Raw genomic sequence first — 14,035 nt, 5'->3', positions numbered from 1 at the left:
CGGGTTTGAATCCCACATCTGCCTCTTAGGAACTTGGCAACTGGGCCGAACCCTTAACCCCCGTGAGCCTCAGTTTCCTCATCTGTAGAAGGGGAGGGTGGTCCTGGCTTCCTCATAGGTGTGTGAGGATGAAATGAGCTCAGAATGAGCCAGAGAGAGCGCTTGCTCTGACTATCACCCCGGAAAACCTCCTATGTTGAGACTGGTGCCCCGGGCGGAGCCCCGCTCTGGGCAGGTTGCAGGACCGGGGTCGGGGGTGGCGGGATCGTCCATCCCCTGTCCCCAGCAAGCCTGTGCGAAGCTGTTAAGGTCCTTCCAGACGGGGTTCTGTCCCCGACAGCTCCTCGATGAAAGGCACTCTGTACCCCCGTAGCCTTCTTTCTTTCCCCCTAAGTCCCTCCTCCTGCTCTTTCCACCCTGGGTTCTGGAACTTTCTTGAACAACAGAGCTTGGTCCCTCATACCTGCTGTTTATTTCCTCTCCTCCTGCCAGGAACGTGAGGCCGAAGATGACCATTTACGTCTGCCAGGAGCTGGAGCAGAGCCGCGTGCCCCTGCAGCAGAAGCGGGACGGCGGCGGGGACCCCAATCTGTGTGGTGGGTTGTGGGGTGCGCCCCACACCCCTGGCCGGATAGAGGGCGGCAGAGTAACGGGAAGAGACACAAGAAGGAGAGGCAACACGAGTCCACGGCTGAGGACGCCTCTCTGATCCACCTTTCATGCAGGAGGAGTTCTTGTTGTACTTCATCCTGGGGGTGAAATGTTTGGGGTGGGCATCATCTCCCAGCATGGCTGGTCCAGGTTACCGATGTTCCACCTGGGGAAACAGGGCTGGCGAGGAGCTGTGTCCCCTTAATGCCACTCAGCTACTCGTGGTAGAACTGGAAGTTGGGCTTTCTGGCTCCTCGGCTGGTGACGAGTGACAGCTGTATTCCCAGGAGCGTGCCCTCCTGTGTGTTCCCCAAGCTGGATGAGACTTTCCCATTTGGTTCGGTCGCTGCACAGGGAGGTCTTGGAGCGCCTCTGGGGTACATGGCTCCTTGGGGTTGGCAGTTTTCAGCGTCTTGCTTCTGAGCGTTGTGAGTGCCGAGTCTGATGAGCTGCCCGGCCCCACCTGCGGGGTCTGGACTCTGCGTCGTCTGCAGAGAGAGCCCCCTGTACCTCTCTGCGGGCCCCTCCAGATCAGCAAGGATGCCCGAGACCCTGGGCTAAGGGCGTTCCATTTTCTTCCCCTAGCAGGAACTGCTCATGGTTTGCTGTGGGGGAAACTGAGGCACAGCGGCTGCCCCGAGATGCCAGTGCTGTGAGTGGCAGAGCCAGGATCCAAATCTCCGGGCACTGGCCGTTGGCGTCCGGGCCTCAGGACATTTCTGCGAATGTCCAGGTCCTTCCGCCGCGGTCAGTCTGTGAAGGACAGAGCTCGAGTCTCGTGGTTTCCTGCACATGTGGCGAGGGCAGGCGCCCAGCCCACACCCCCAGCCTCAGAGGTGTGGAGAGCGCTGAGGTCTGGCTTCTAGCAGTGGCAGCGTTGGGATTTGAACCTAGGCTGGCCCGCTCGAGGGCCTCTCGTTTCCCCACGCGGCCCCCGATGAGAGGAGTTCTGAGCAGTGGATGACTGACCGTCCGCTGGCTCTGAGCAGTACTGGTCCCCCCCACATTCCTCCAGGGACAGGAAAGGCCAGAGACAAAAGGTTACAGCCAGAGGGCCGCACTGCAATCCTTCTGGCTCTTTGCTGCCAGCAGTCCAAGAGTAAAATAAGAAAAAGTGGAACTGGCTCGAAAAGTTGGGGGGAAAAGTTCAATGAGAATTCTGTTATAAAAAGGAATCTTACGACAGAGGCCTGGGATTCTTCCCCGGCGTTAGTTTGGGAAGGAAGGTTACACAGCGACCGCGTTCTCTGAACAGGGTCTGGGTGCGGGTCATCCTATTTGAAATCCTGGGAAGGCGAGTCTCTTGTGTGGCTGGAACCCCATGGCCTCTGCCACCCCTTCAAAGGGAGCCGCCGTGTGCGCGTGCGTGTGTGCGTGCGCACGTGCTTTTAGCATACCAGGCCGCCGATCGGATTTGTTGAACCAAGGGTTCCTTCCTTAGTTGAGCAAGGAGTTTCAGCACCTCTTGTTTCATCCAGCTGTGTTTTACTTTTTAAGGGACTTGAAGTTCCTGGGCATTGCTTCATCCCCCCCAGTTCACCCATGGGGTTTGCTCCTCCCCGACTGGTTTGGGTTTTTGCTTCCAGCCTCAGGGTCCCTGTTGTCTCAATTGTCTGGTGATATTCCTGGTGCCCCCCCACCCCGCCCTTTGGGGTCACAGCGCTCCAGCTGACTATTGTTTGTGCCGTGGAGAAGGGTAAGGACAGACCCTTTCTCTTCTGCCGTCAGGTTGCAATTATCTTACGTCTCACTCTTGGCCACAGGGAGCCGTTCAGTAACCCCTTTAACCAGTGGAAGGGAAGGAATGCAGACACAGGATTTTCTCCTCCATAGCAGGCCACACCTCAGAATCACCAGAAGCTTCTAAGAAATGCAGATTTCGGCAATTCCCCGGCAGTCCAGGGGTTAGGACACTCGGGGGCTTTCACTGCCATGGCCCCGGGTTCAATCCCCGGTCAGGGAACTAAGATCCCGTAAGCTGTGGGGCGCGGGCCCCCCCAAAATTTTTTTAAATGCAGACTTCAGCCAGCTGTTCCCCCTCCAGCCTCCACCCCTAGATGGGCGTCCTTGGTCCAGGGTGGATGCAGGGATTCCATTTTACACAAGTCCCCCAAGAGAGAATGAATCAGGAATACAGAACGGAGCCTGGAATCTTGTCAGCTGGCGCTGGGCCGAGAGGGAGCCTTGCGGCTTCCAGACGCGTCCCCAGTACAGCCAGAACCCGCGAGTCCATCTGGGGGTGGACATTCTTACAAGCACGTTACTGGTTTGGGGGGTCAGGGAGGGTAGGCGGGCTCCTTTGAAGGCAGCCGCTTGTCCTATAGAAGGCCCTGTCCACCGCCCTGCAGTGTACCACGCCATCTTCCTGGAGGAGCTGACCACCTTGGAGCTGATCGAGAAGATCGCCAACCTGTACAGCATCTCCCCGCAGCACATCCATCGGGTGTACCGGCAGGGCCCCACCGGCATCCACGTGGTGGTCAGCAACGAGGTGAGCACTGCAGCCCCGCCGGCCCGAGGCGCTGGGCCCAGGGCTACGGGCGGGAGCCGCGGACCCACATCTGAAATGCGCCCTGCGGGGCTTGGGGGTGACTTTAGGCTGAAGATGGCAAACCGGGTTCATCTGCCTATGGCTTGCTCTCAGCTGCAGGGGCTGCCCGGAGAGCTGGGAGAGAGGGGTCTGAGGCCACGACCACGGGCTCTGAATAGCTGTCGCCTCTCCATCTGGAACCCTGCCCTCGGCCAGGTGCCCTGCTCGCATCCCTGCCTTGGGGCGCTTACAGTCAGGGCTGTGAGGACTCAGACGCAGGTGCTCACCCAGGGCAGGGGCGGGGGCTGGGAGGGGGCAGGCCCAGGAGAGGTGACACGGGCTGGGTTGATGATGGAGAGGCCGGGGCTCTCGGGGAACAGAGGCGTCCTCTGCTGAATGGTGAAGGTGCCACAGCCTTCCAGGGTCTGTCTCTGGCCACACAGGCCTCTGCAGGGCATAAGCGGCCCCTGACAGAGGACACAGATACAGAGCACGGCCCCCAGGCGACCGTGCCCTCGAGTGATCAGATCCCACTGCTGGCTCCTGAGGGAGTTATCAAATGGGCTTGATGACATGTTTCAGGCGTTCCTGCCTGTTGTAGAACAAAAGCTTTTAAGCTTGTCTTATCCTGGACCCCTTCTCTTAATAATAGTAATAATAATATAATAATGAGCGCTAGCGTTCCATCAGCGCTTACTGTGTCCCGGCGACTGTTCTAAGTGACTCATTTAATCCTGGCAGCCTCCCTGTGAGGCAGGTGCTGTCATGAGCCCATTTCACAGATAGGAAACAGGCACAGAGAGGCTGCGTAATGGCCCCAGGTTGCACAGCTCGTAAGAGGTTGGGCTGTGGTGGGAAGGCTGGTGGCCCGGCAGCAGAGCCTGAGCGTCGAGCCCACAGACTCTCCAACCACCCCTGAAATGAGGCGTTTACACAGAACTGTCCTGATAGGAGCAGAGGTGGAACCCTGAGCCCCCAGCCCAGCCCCCAGCAGACCCTCCACCCACCGTGAGAACTCTGCAAGCCTCAGCAGAAAGATGATGGAGGGAACGGTACAGGAAGGGGGGCTGGGAAAGCAGGGAAGTTGTGGGCTTCGGAATTGGACCCGTGTCCCCACCTGGACTGGCTCCTCGTAGCCGGGTGACCTTGGGCAAATCTACTTAATGACTTTGAGCCTCAGTTTCCATGTCTGCAAAACGGGGATAATTCTATCCATCAAGCAGGCTGTAGTAAGGATAAAATAGAAAACAGTGTCAGGTACTGGCAGATGCTAAATTAGCCAGGCACTTGTTTGGGGAAACAAGTGATGGAGAGATCCTTAAATTTGACAGCCTATAACGTGTAAGGCTTTTAATGGTCTGTATATTTCATAAATCATTATCATCAGGAGCAATCCTGTTGTCACTTGTCATCATAATTGCCCAAGCCCCCCCTACGTGGGAGTCCTCCGTGTCATGGGAGTTTCATCCTGGGGGTGGGCAAGGTGGTGCTTTCCTTCCTTTTTAAAAAAATATTTATTTATTTATCTTATTTTTTGGCCGCGCCGTGTGTTAGTTTGTGGCACTCGGGGTCGCTGAGGCGTGCGGGATCTTTCCTTGCGGCGCGTGGGCTTCTCTAGTTGTGGCATGCGGGTTTTCTCTCTCCAGCTGTGGCGTGCGGGGTTAGTTGCCCTGAGGCGTGTGGGATCTGAGTTCCCTGACCAGGGATCGAACCTGCGTCCCCTGCACTGGAAGGTGGATTCCTTACCACTGGACCACCAGGGAAGTCCCTTCTGTCCTTTTTAATTAAAAAGTAATTCACAATTCGTAGAAGTCAGGCAATATAAGCAGAAGGCAAGTGTGAAAGGCCCTTATCTTCCCCACTCTCTTTTCCTAGCAGAGTTACCTTAGGTTGGATGTACTTCTGCCAGCTAACTTTTTGTGCATGTGCCCATTGCATGCCTGAGTGTGCGTAGGTGTGGGTTTTTAAAAACACACAGCCAGGATCCATTTGAACAAAGGGCCATCGATCTGCAACTTGCTATTGTTGTCACCAGTTCAGAATTCCTTCCACATCGTTACAATCGAGTGTACGGTGGCTGCTTTTTGGCCCCCGTTTCACAGATAAAGCACATGTAGCCCAGAGTTGCTGGCCTGAGCAGGTCCTGTAGAATAGCCGGTACGCGTGAAACGCCCTGAGCGTCAGGCAGTAGTGACGACATGGAAAACTCGTCGGTTTGCATCTCACAAATGCATTTCTGCCGTGAAGACAAAAGCCAAGAATGCTCAGAACCCTTGCAATTTCACAGGTCCCTGAAGGGGTTCCTTCCCCCAGCTTGCCCTGTGCGCCCCCCCAGAGCAGGCAGTTAAGCCAGTGAAGCAGAGAACAGAACTCAAACGCCACCTCCGCTAAGTAGGTGATTCTTATTCCCCTGAAGTCTCCTTGCCTCTTAACCCCGAATCAGTTGGAAACCTTTGGTTCTTAACTGCCCGGAGCACTGGAGGTGGCCTGGCCAGCCGTGCAGCCGGCCCCTGGGGTGCAAGGGCACTTCATTAAACAAGGCGGTTACTGATTAAGCCCGTGTGGGCCCTGCTTCAGGTTTGGCATGCCCCAGCAGTGGGGTTGCCAAGAGTCCCCGAGGGAGCAGGCCGGCAGCATAGCGTGAATGTACTTCATGCATCATTAGGGCCTGGGGGAGGGGCAGGGGTCGACAGGTGGACGGATTTGCAGGATCTGGGGCAGTCATGGGGGGGGAGGGGGCAGTAAAATGTGGGTTGTGCTTTTCATCTGGAAAGGGGTTTTGCTGTCCCATTGGCCAGTATGTGTGTTGTGGGTATGTTTAGGTAGATGTGTACGTTTTTCTTATTGTTTAAAGGTGTCCTGTGAAATGCAGCGTACATATTTAGAATAGAGGAAGCTCATTTGTAGAGTTTAAAGAATAACTAAAGTACTCCATGCCTGCACTCAGGTGAGTGCGGTGTTTGTTAGAACCCCCTTTGTGGGCTAATTTCATGTTCCCCTCCAGTGCTGGTTTGAATTTTATAGTGATCATCCCCTGGTTCTTCTTCAATGCATTCTTTAATTTCACCTATTTTTAAACTTTATAGAAGGGGGATAGGAGTGCCTTCCTCAGGGACTTACGGTTTGTGATTCATGCATGTTGAGGGGCACTGGAGGTCACCGGCCCTGTCGAGCAGCCGGGTGTGATCAGGTCCTAGTTTGTTCCCGCTGCTTCTACTGCTGGGTGACGTGAGGGCTGTTTCTAGTTTTCACTCATAGAGACAGCGCTGCTCTCAGCATCCTTAGGTGTGTTTTGTGTGTGTACATGCAGGAGCTTACCTAGGGCACCTGCCTGCAGGAGAGATGTGTGTGGTCGTCTGTGCTGCGTCCTGTGAACAGTTGTAGAAAGCAGTCATTTGGATGAACGACCCCCCCCAGAAGAGGATGCCCATTCCCATTGCTCTGCATCCTGGTTATATATATATTTTTATCATCGAAACAGCCTCATTTTACAGACAGCGCCTGGAGACAGGAAGTTGCCTTATCTAAGGTCACCGGGCTGTTAATCAAAACGAGAGCTCCAGAGAGGGGGCTGGTGAGTAATCATAAGCTTCCTGCCCCGCATTTGTAGACGCAGGGAGTGGACTTCTGTTTATAGTTGGTCCTCAAAGGACTCTGATATGCAGAGCCTACTGATCACGAGGGTTTCGTTAAAGCATTTTTTTCTTAATTGAAAGATGGTTTAGTTACAATGTCGTGTTAGTTTCAGGTGTACAGCAAAGTGATTCAGTATATGTGTATATACATATATGTATTCTTTTTTTAGATTCGTTTCCCTCATAGGTTGTTACAAGATACTGAATATAGTTCCCCGTGTAAAGCACTTTAGTTTTTTTATCTGGTGCTGTTTTACACACACCCGCTCCCGTAACGTGTCCTTATAGGGATTGGAAAACCCAGTCACTAGGAAAAAAGCAAAACGAAAGCAAATCAGGAACAATTGAGTCTTGCATTTAACGCTTACATCTTCATTCCCTTCCAGGCTTCTTTCCATCCTTTACATTCAGTTTTTGTTACTCGAAACTGTAATTGCTTTGTCCATCTACTCTGTGTCACGTTCCCTCCGTGAGAGCTAAGCGTAAGCGTCTTCCTGCACTTGCGTAAACGCGGCGCCTGTCATTTCTGATGCTGCGAGCAGCTGGGCTCCGTGTCACTGAGGCTTTTCCGTCTCTGAACTCGTTGTTGAAGGGACATGGTCTCTCTTTTGCCTTTCAGATGGTGCAGAATTTCCAAGATGAATCCTGTTTCATCCTCAGTACCTTAAAAGGTAAAGCCCCCGCCTCCCCGCCTTTTCTTGTTTAATTAAAGGATGTTGGCTGCACTCCCCCCAGGTTAACGGAGTATCGGGGAGGGCAGGCTGGTGAGTGGGGCCTGCATGGGGTGGGCCCTCGAGAGAGTGTTACCTGGGAACATCCTCTGGGAAAAAGAAACACGCACTTCCCGGGAAGCCTAGCCTCGGAAACGTGAGAAGTGGTGCGGCTGGCGCCAAGGTCACTTTGAAAGGGAAATCCTGGCCAGACAGTACGTGCTTCACGAACCCGGTGCCAACGAGAAGTACTGTAAGTCCTCTATATACGAACCTTCAAGTTGCAAACTTCCAAAGATGTGAGCGTGTGTTCAAGTGTCCAGTCACGTAAGTTAGTTCACGTGTCTGGCGTACATTGTCACGTGCATGCATCCTCTACAAGTGGTTGTGCTTTTGTGTACTTTACTGTACAGTATCGTATAGAACACAGTAGTAGAGTATCTTTATTTTGAGCCCAGGATGTCCGGAAGCAAGTGTAGAAACAGTACTGTATAGCTGATGGTGTTAGTTGGGCACCTAGGCTAACTTTCTTGGACGTACGAACAAATTGGACTTACGAACGTGCTCTCGGAATGGAACTCGTTCGTGTGTAGGGGACTTACAGTAAGACCCGTTTGAATGTTTCTAAAGTGTGGGTCTCTGGGAGGAGTGGGCATGGAATACAGCAGCTGAGTCTGCAGGCCGTGTGGATCGGGGACCCGGGGCTGGGTGGTACCAGGGGGACACGGCGGACCCACCTGAGGAAGGGGTCTGAGAAGGAACTCACATGCCAGGAAAGGTGGGAGACCAGCTGTGACCCCCTGTAGGGCTGGGGCAGGTGAGTGTGTGGGGTTAGGTGGGAATGAAAGCCCCCTGACTAGGCCATAGACCCTGGACCGTGGCCCTGGACCCTCCCCCCCCCCGTTCTCTGGATCTAGCTGCCGACTGCCTTCAGAGACCTGGGGGCCGCCACGCCCAGAGCCTCCTCGCACATAGGCCCTTCAGTCCTTGGGCCTCAGGCTGTGGTGGAAAAGCCCGCTGTCAAAAAGAAACTCAACCAGGCAGCCGTGAAGGTGTACGTTGAGATTTCTGCTTTTGTCAGCTTGCTTTTTTCTGCACAGTCTCATTTGGGTGGCCTCTGCCAGTGTCCACGGCAGGGTGTCTGCTGGTACCCTAATCCCATGGCCCCCAGGTGCCGCAGCGCCCTGCCTTTCTTCCTGTAAAACGCCACGTTTATCTCTTGCAGCCGAGAGCAATGACGGCTACCACGTCATCCTGAAATGTGGCCTCTGAGACGAGCAGGCAGCCACCTCCTACCCTCAGCCCCACGGACCCCCTTGGATGTAGAAATCGCACCCCGGGAAGCTGCGGCGAGGAGGGGCCTGGCCCAGCCTGTGAAAGCCACAGACCAACCCCTAGCCGAGACCCTCGGAGGCCATGTCTCTGGTGGGCAGAAAGCCTGCCCCTCCCCCTAGCCCCAGCTTGGGAGCGGTTCCTCGTTTTTCTTCCCAGCCCTGCCATTCTGAAGAGGCCGACGGTGGGGCATCTCCTCTGATGCTCCCCTAGTTGGAGGCTAGCTCACCGGGTACCTGGGTGCCACCTGTACTGGTCCCTGCCTTCACCCTCTTCTCTGGTAACTGGCTCAGTGATGGGGCTGCTGACGAAATGGGGGTTTGCGACTGTTCTCCTGTCTTCGTGTCGGTTTCCCGTCTCCGTGACCCTGGTGAGCATCCGTCTTTCCTGTTACTGGGTGGATCGATGGGAGTTGGGTTTATTCTGTGCCTCCTGCTTCTTTCACGTTTACCTTAATTCTAAGGGTCTGCTGCTGCTCGGAGCCCAGAGGTGGGCTCGCATCTCTTCACTGCTGGGCTAGACACACCACGGGGCCACACAGACCTAGTTCTAAGGCCCTTGGGAGGCACGGGGGGAGGCTAGAAAGACTAATTTTAGGCACATTCTCATGAATATAAAAGGGAAGAGAACCAAATGATTCCTCTTGAGCTCCTTCGGTCTAATTTTATTTCCTAAGCAACCATGGGTAAAGGAGGACTAGGAAATGAACATTCCATTGTAGGATCACATGACCTTGACTATCCCGACACCAGGCCCTCTTGAATGGACTCAGCAAATCCCATTTAGAGAAGACCTCCAAACTTGCCAGTCTTCCTAGAGATATTGTATCCTCTGGGAGGGCTCCCCTTTAAATGTTTCTCTTTTCTCATTTGTAGAGGGTGCGTTTGGGGCATTCCACCCGCACTGGAATGGTTGGATCACCTTTCTTAGTGGCCTAACTTTGGGGAAATATGAATATCAGTAACCAGTAGACTCAGCAATTAGTCTTTATCTCTGTTTCCTGGGACCCACTGATCTGTACTGGCCCCAGGCTTCAACTCTTTGCTCATGTAAGTTCAACTTACAAAGCACGGGGAGCGCTGTGACCAACTGAGTAGGACTTGACAGCTTTTAAAGTGGAGCTTTGGGGGCATATAGAGATGATCAGAACGGGTAGACCTCGCTTTACAGATGGAGAAACCAAAGCCCAGAGGGGCGAAGCCACCTGCCTGATATCACATAGTGATAGGGTAATGACATAAATTTGTCATCTAAACCAGGACACTTCTGAGAGTGAAAGGGGCTCTAGCAGTAACTGCGTGGGGACAACGGGTGTGGTGTCCTACGGTGTAAGGACAAGCTTCTGGTTCCCTCTCCTTTTTGGGGGTTGGGGGAGAGGAGCACATAACAGCTTTACTGAGAGATGATTCACATACTGTACAAGTTACCCGTTTATAGTATACAATTCTATGATTCTTTAGTCAATTCCCAGAACCACCACATCAATTTGAGAACATTTTCGTCATCCCTGAAAGAAACCCTGTACCCTTGGCAAGTCCTCTCCTATTTTCCTTACAATTCCTCTACTCCTAGGCAACCACAAATCTTCTTTCTATATGGGTTGACCTTTCTGGACATTTCACATATGTGGAATCATACAATATGTGGTCTTTTGTGTCTAGCTGTTTTTTCACTTAACATAGTGTTTTCTAGGGTCATCCGTATTGAACATACATCAGTACTGCCGTCCTTTTTATAGCTTAATAATATTTCATTCTCTGGCTATACCACATTTGTTTATCCATCCATCATTTGATGGCTATTTGAGTTGTTTCTACCTTGGAGCTATTATGAATCATGCTGCTATGAACATATTTGTACACGGTTTGGTGTACACCTATGTTTTCTTTTAGGAATATACATATGAGTAGAATTGCTGGGTTGTATAGTAAGTCTGTGTTGAATAACTTTTTGAGGAACTGCCAGACTGTTTTCCAAAGCAGCTGCGTCATTTTACATTCCCATCAGCAGTGTATGAGGCTTCCAGTTTCTCTACATACTGATCAACACTTGCTACTCTCTGTCATTTTGATTATAGCATCCCCGTGGGTGTGACGTGGTGTCTCGTCGTGGTTTCGATTTGCATTTCCCTGATGGCTAATGATGTTGAGCGTTTCATCATGTGCTTACTGGCCATTCGTACGTCTTCTTTGGAGAAATGTCTCTTCACCTCCTTCACAGTTGGCTTATTTGTCTTTTTATTATTGAGCTGTATGAGTTCTTTGTATATTCTAGATGCAGGTCCTTCATCAGATATATGAGGTGTCAAAATGTTCTCCACTTCTGTGGGTTGCCTTCACTTTCATTATAAGAAAGTGAACTTTCTTAAGAAAGTGAACTTTCTTAACTTTTACCTCTTAAGGGCAAAAGTTTTTAATTTTGATGATGTCTAAGACACCTATTTTTTCTCTTGCTGCTTATACTTTCAGTGTCCTATATAAGAAACTATCACCTAACCCAGGGTCAAGAAGATTTATGCTTATGTTTTCTTCTAAGAATTTTGATAGTTTTAGCTCTCCAATAGTCTTTGATTAATTTTGAGTTAATTTTTATATATGGTGTGAGGTAGGGGTCCACCTTCATTCTTTTGCATGTAGATATCCAGCTGTCCCAGCACCAGTTGTTCAAAAGACTATTGGAATCCCCATAGAATTGCCTTCATACCATTGCTAACGGCACCTGATTCTTACTGGATCTTTTTTTCTGCGACATGGGGCTGTCATTAGGAAGCTCACCTTTTTTTTTTTTTAAACTTAGCCCACGTTTGGCTCCCCCATTTTTACACCTGGCTTTCTATTCTCTTCTTGCTGTCTCCCCCCTTTCCCTGTCTCAACAGTACTGGGTCACATCACTCTCTGATGTTCTGCAACCTTTCTGGGTGTGTAGCTCTACACGTCAGTTCTAGGACATCAAGACCAGTCATTTCCTTTTTTGAGGAGACAGAGTCACACAGAAGTGGAATAACTTGCTCAGGGTCCCCCAGATCCAGGACTAGACTGTTGATCTGGTGACTGCCGGCCTTTCAAGGTGTCTGCCGTTCACTAGACCCAAGAGATGCCACTACCCAGACCCAAGTGATGGCAGGCTGAAATCTTAATTCTAAAAATGTGGTAGGCTACTCTTTTTATTTCTTCATTCCAGATGAGGGTCTAATCAAGATCTGGTACCTTAAGTTTGCTGTAGGTAGAGTCTTCTGTTCTCTGGAATGCACTTACAGAGAAGCAGAAAATAATAAATACGAAAAAAGAATACACATAGTCATTTGGTACCAAAATGTTTTCGCCACCCAAATCAGCAGCTCGTCCCTTCCACACGGGTCAGCTGAGCTAGCTGTAGGTTTTTGGGTTTTGTTTCTGTTTTGTACCTTTTATTAAAGTACAGAAAAGCTGTAGCACTTCCCACCCCTGTCCACTGTCTTTCTTGTGAGCTCCAAGTCCAGAGCCTGGGCCTGCTGGACAGGCGGCCCCTCCCAGAACCGTCCCCTCTGCCCCCACGTATTCTAGGCTGTGGCTTCTCGGCAGCAACACATTTTAAAAGGGATCCGCAGAGGGACAAAAGATGAACCGTGCGCTTGGGCCACTGTCTCGGGTCACCTGAAGCTGAGTGCTTTATTCTCAGGCCATCACATTTCTTTGCTGGGCAGGTGTCTGTTTGCAAGGCTGTGATGAACCTTCTCCTGCTTACCAAGTTGCACCTTTATAATAAAGACACGGGCTTTTGAATGGGGGAAGGGCCGATGGGCCTTTGGAGAGAGCAGGTTGGGGGAGGGAGGTCGAAAGCTTGGTTTGGGGTCCTAAGCGAAGGTCAGATGTTGCCCTGGTGACCTTCTGCCCGAGGGCCTCTTGGGAAGAGCTGTGAGCCTAGAGGGGCCTTTCCTGGGAGCACGGTGGAGCTGCCTGAACAGTGTGTCACCAGTTTCCAAGTCCAGAGTGGCGTCAGGGGCGGGCTGAGTAAGTTAAGGTCTGAAAATCATTAACGAGTTGACGAGGAGAATGGAAAAAAAGCCTCTTTTGCTGCTGTCATGGGGCAAAAGAAGGCAGCCCCCAGGCTCTCAGAGAAGATGGAAAAGCAGGTGACCAAGAGCCAGGGGTCCTGGGTCCCCAGACCCTCACTTGGCTTCTGCCTCTCTGGTCTTGCCTCCTCTCTGGGAGGCCTCTGGGGTCGTGGCTGGCTCAGTCCTCGGTGAGTCTGAGGGGCAGCAAGGCTTTCCGTCTTTCCCACCATCAGAGTCTTACTGTGGGCAGGTGGCGTGCGTGTGTGTATTTCCTGGTGGTACTTGGCACCTCGGATGCTCCCGCTTGGGCTGGTGCACGCGCCTCAAGGTTTGCACACGTTTCGGCGTGAGGCAAGGCATCTTAGCTGTGTCTTTAAGAATCCAGCCTAGCTCACAACCGGGTTGACTTGACTCCATCAGCGCTCTTAAGAGTGGCCGCCAGCTGTTCCCTGCAGCCTGAGGCTGGATTCCATTGGCTGGCTATGTGCCTACATTACAGATGCATGTGTGCGTGTGTGCGTGCGTGCATGCGTGCATGTGTGTGTTTATGGATGCACGTGGACCCCTTTCCCTGCCCCTGTGTCTGCCATGAGCACAGCCCTGAGCATCCTCCGCTTACCTAGATGCGGTGATTACAGCTGCTCTCTTTAGATCTTATGTGATCCTCCTGGTTTAGACTCCGTTGACGAAGATGGTTAGGGCACCGTTGCCCTCATCTAGGGGAGACGCCCGCCCTAAGTCCCGCTCATCTGGGGAGGGGAGCAGTGCCGGCACCTGTCATCTGACCAGGACCCCAAAGGAGTCCGTGGAGTTGGTCTTCCTTGAAGCTGCCTCAGGTACCCTCTGTCCGCTAGGGCTGTGTATCCTGTGTGTGACATCATCAGTCAGGCTGGCCAATAGGAAATGTTTGTACACTCTGGTCACCTCCCAGCCCTCTCCCCTCTGTCCTGTGGGGACAGGGCAGTGAGGTTCTGGGCAGCCCCGCCCCCCCCCCGGTCCCCCGGCCTCCTTCCCAGCGGCATCCTGAGAGCCGCTTGCAGCCTCCGCCCCGCTCTCCAGAGCTCCCTGCAAAGGCTTCTCCTGGGCTTTCTCCGTCCTTCTGCTCCCTTGGGGAAGAGCTAAGTTCTGAGGGGCGCCCCCCGCC

General features: G+C 52.5%; 1 protein-coding gene across 6 annotated transcripts in view; it reads left to right on the top strand.

Moving 5' to 3' along the window:
• TFCP2L1 (transcription factor CP2 like 1) overlaps nt 1–14,035 on the top strand; it is a 74,169-nt gene that overhangs the window by 49,883 nt on the left and 10,251 nt on the right. For 4 of the 6 annotated variants that reach the window (XM_060153034.1, XM_060153035.1, XM_060153032.1 and 1 more), the window contains 4 exons: nt 493–596; nt 3,000–3,142; nt 7,436–7,487; nt 8,752–12,298. In XM_060153034.1, the coding sequence (XP_060009017.1) occupies nt 493–596; nt 3,000–3,142; nt 7,436–7,487; nt 8,752–8,798 (346 nt within the window). In that variant the 3' untranslated portion in view covers nt 8,799–12,298. Of the gene's footprint in view, nt 1–492; nt 597–2,999; nt 3,143–7,435; nt 7,488–8,751; nt 12,299–14,035 lie in introns of those variants that run through there. The other 2 variants (XR_009541202.1, XM_060153036.1) reach the window with 2 other exon arrangements.

Source organism: Lagenorhynchus albirostris, chromosome 6, assembly GCF_949774975.1.
Source record: "Lagenorhynchus albirostris chromosome 6, mLagAlb1.1, whole genome shotgun sequence".
Taxonomy (NCBI): domain Eukaryota; kingdom Metazoa; phylum Chordata; class Mammalia; order Artiodactyla; family Delphinidae; genus Lagenorhynchus; species Lagenorhynchus albirostris.
Note: the sequence above shows the minus strand (reverse complement) of the source record. Positions and strands in the feature narration are given on the sequence as shown.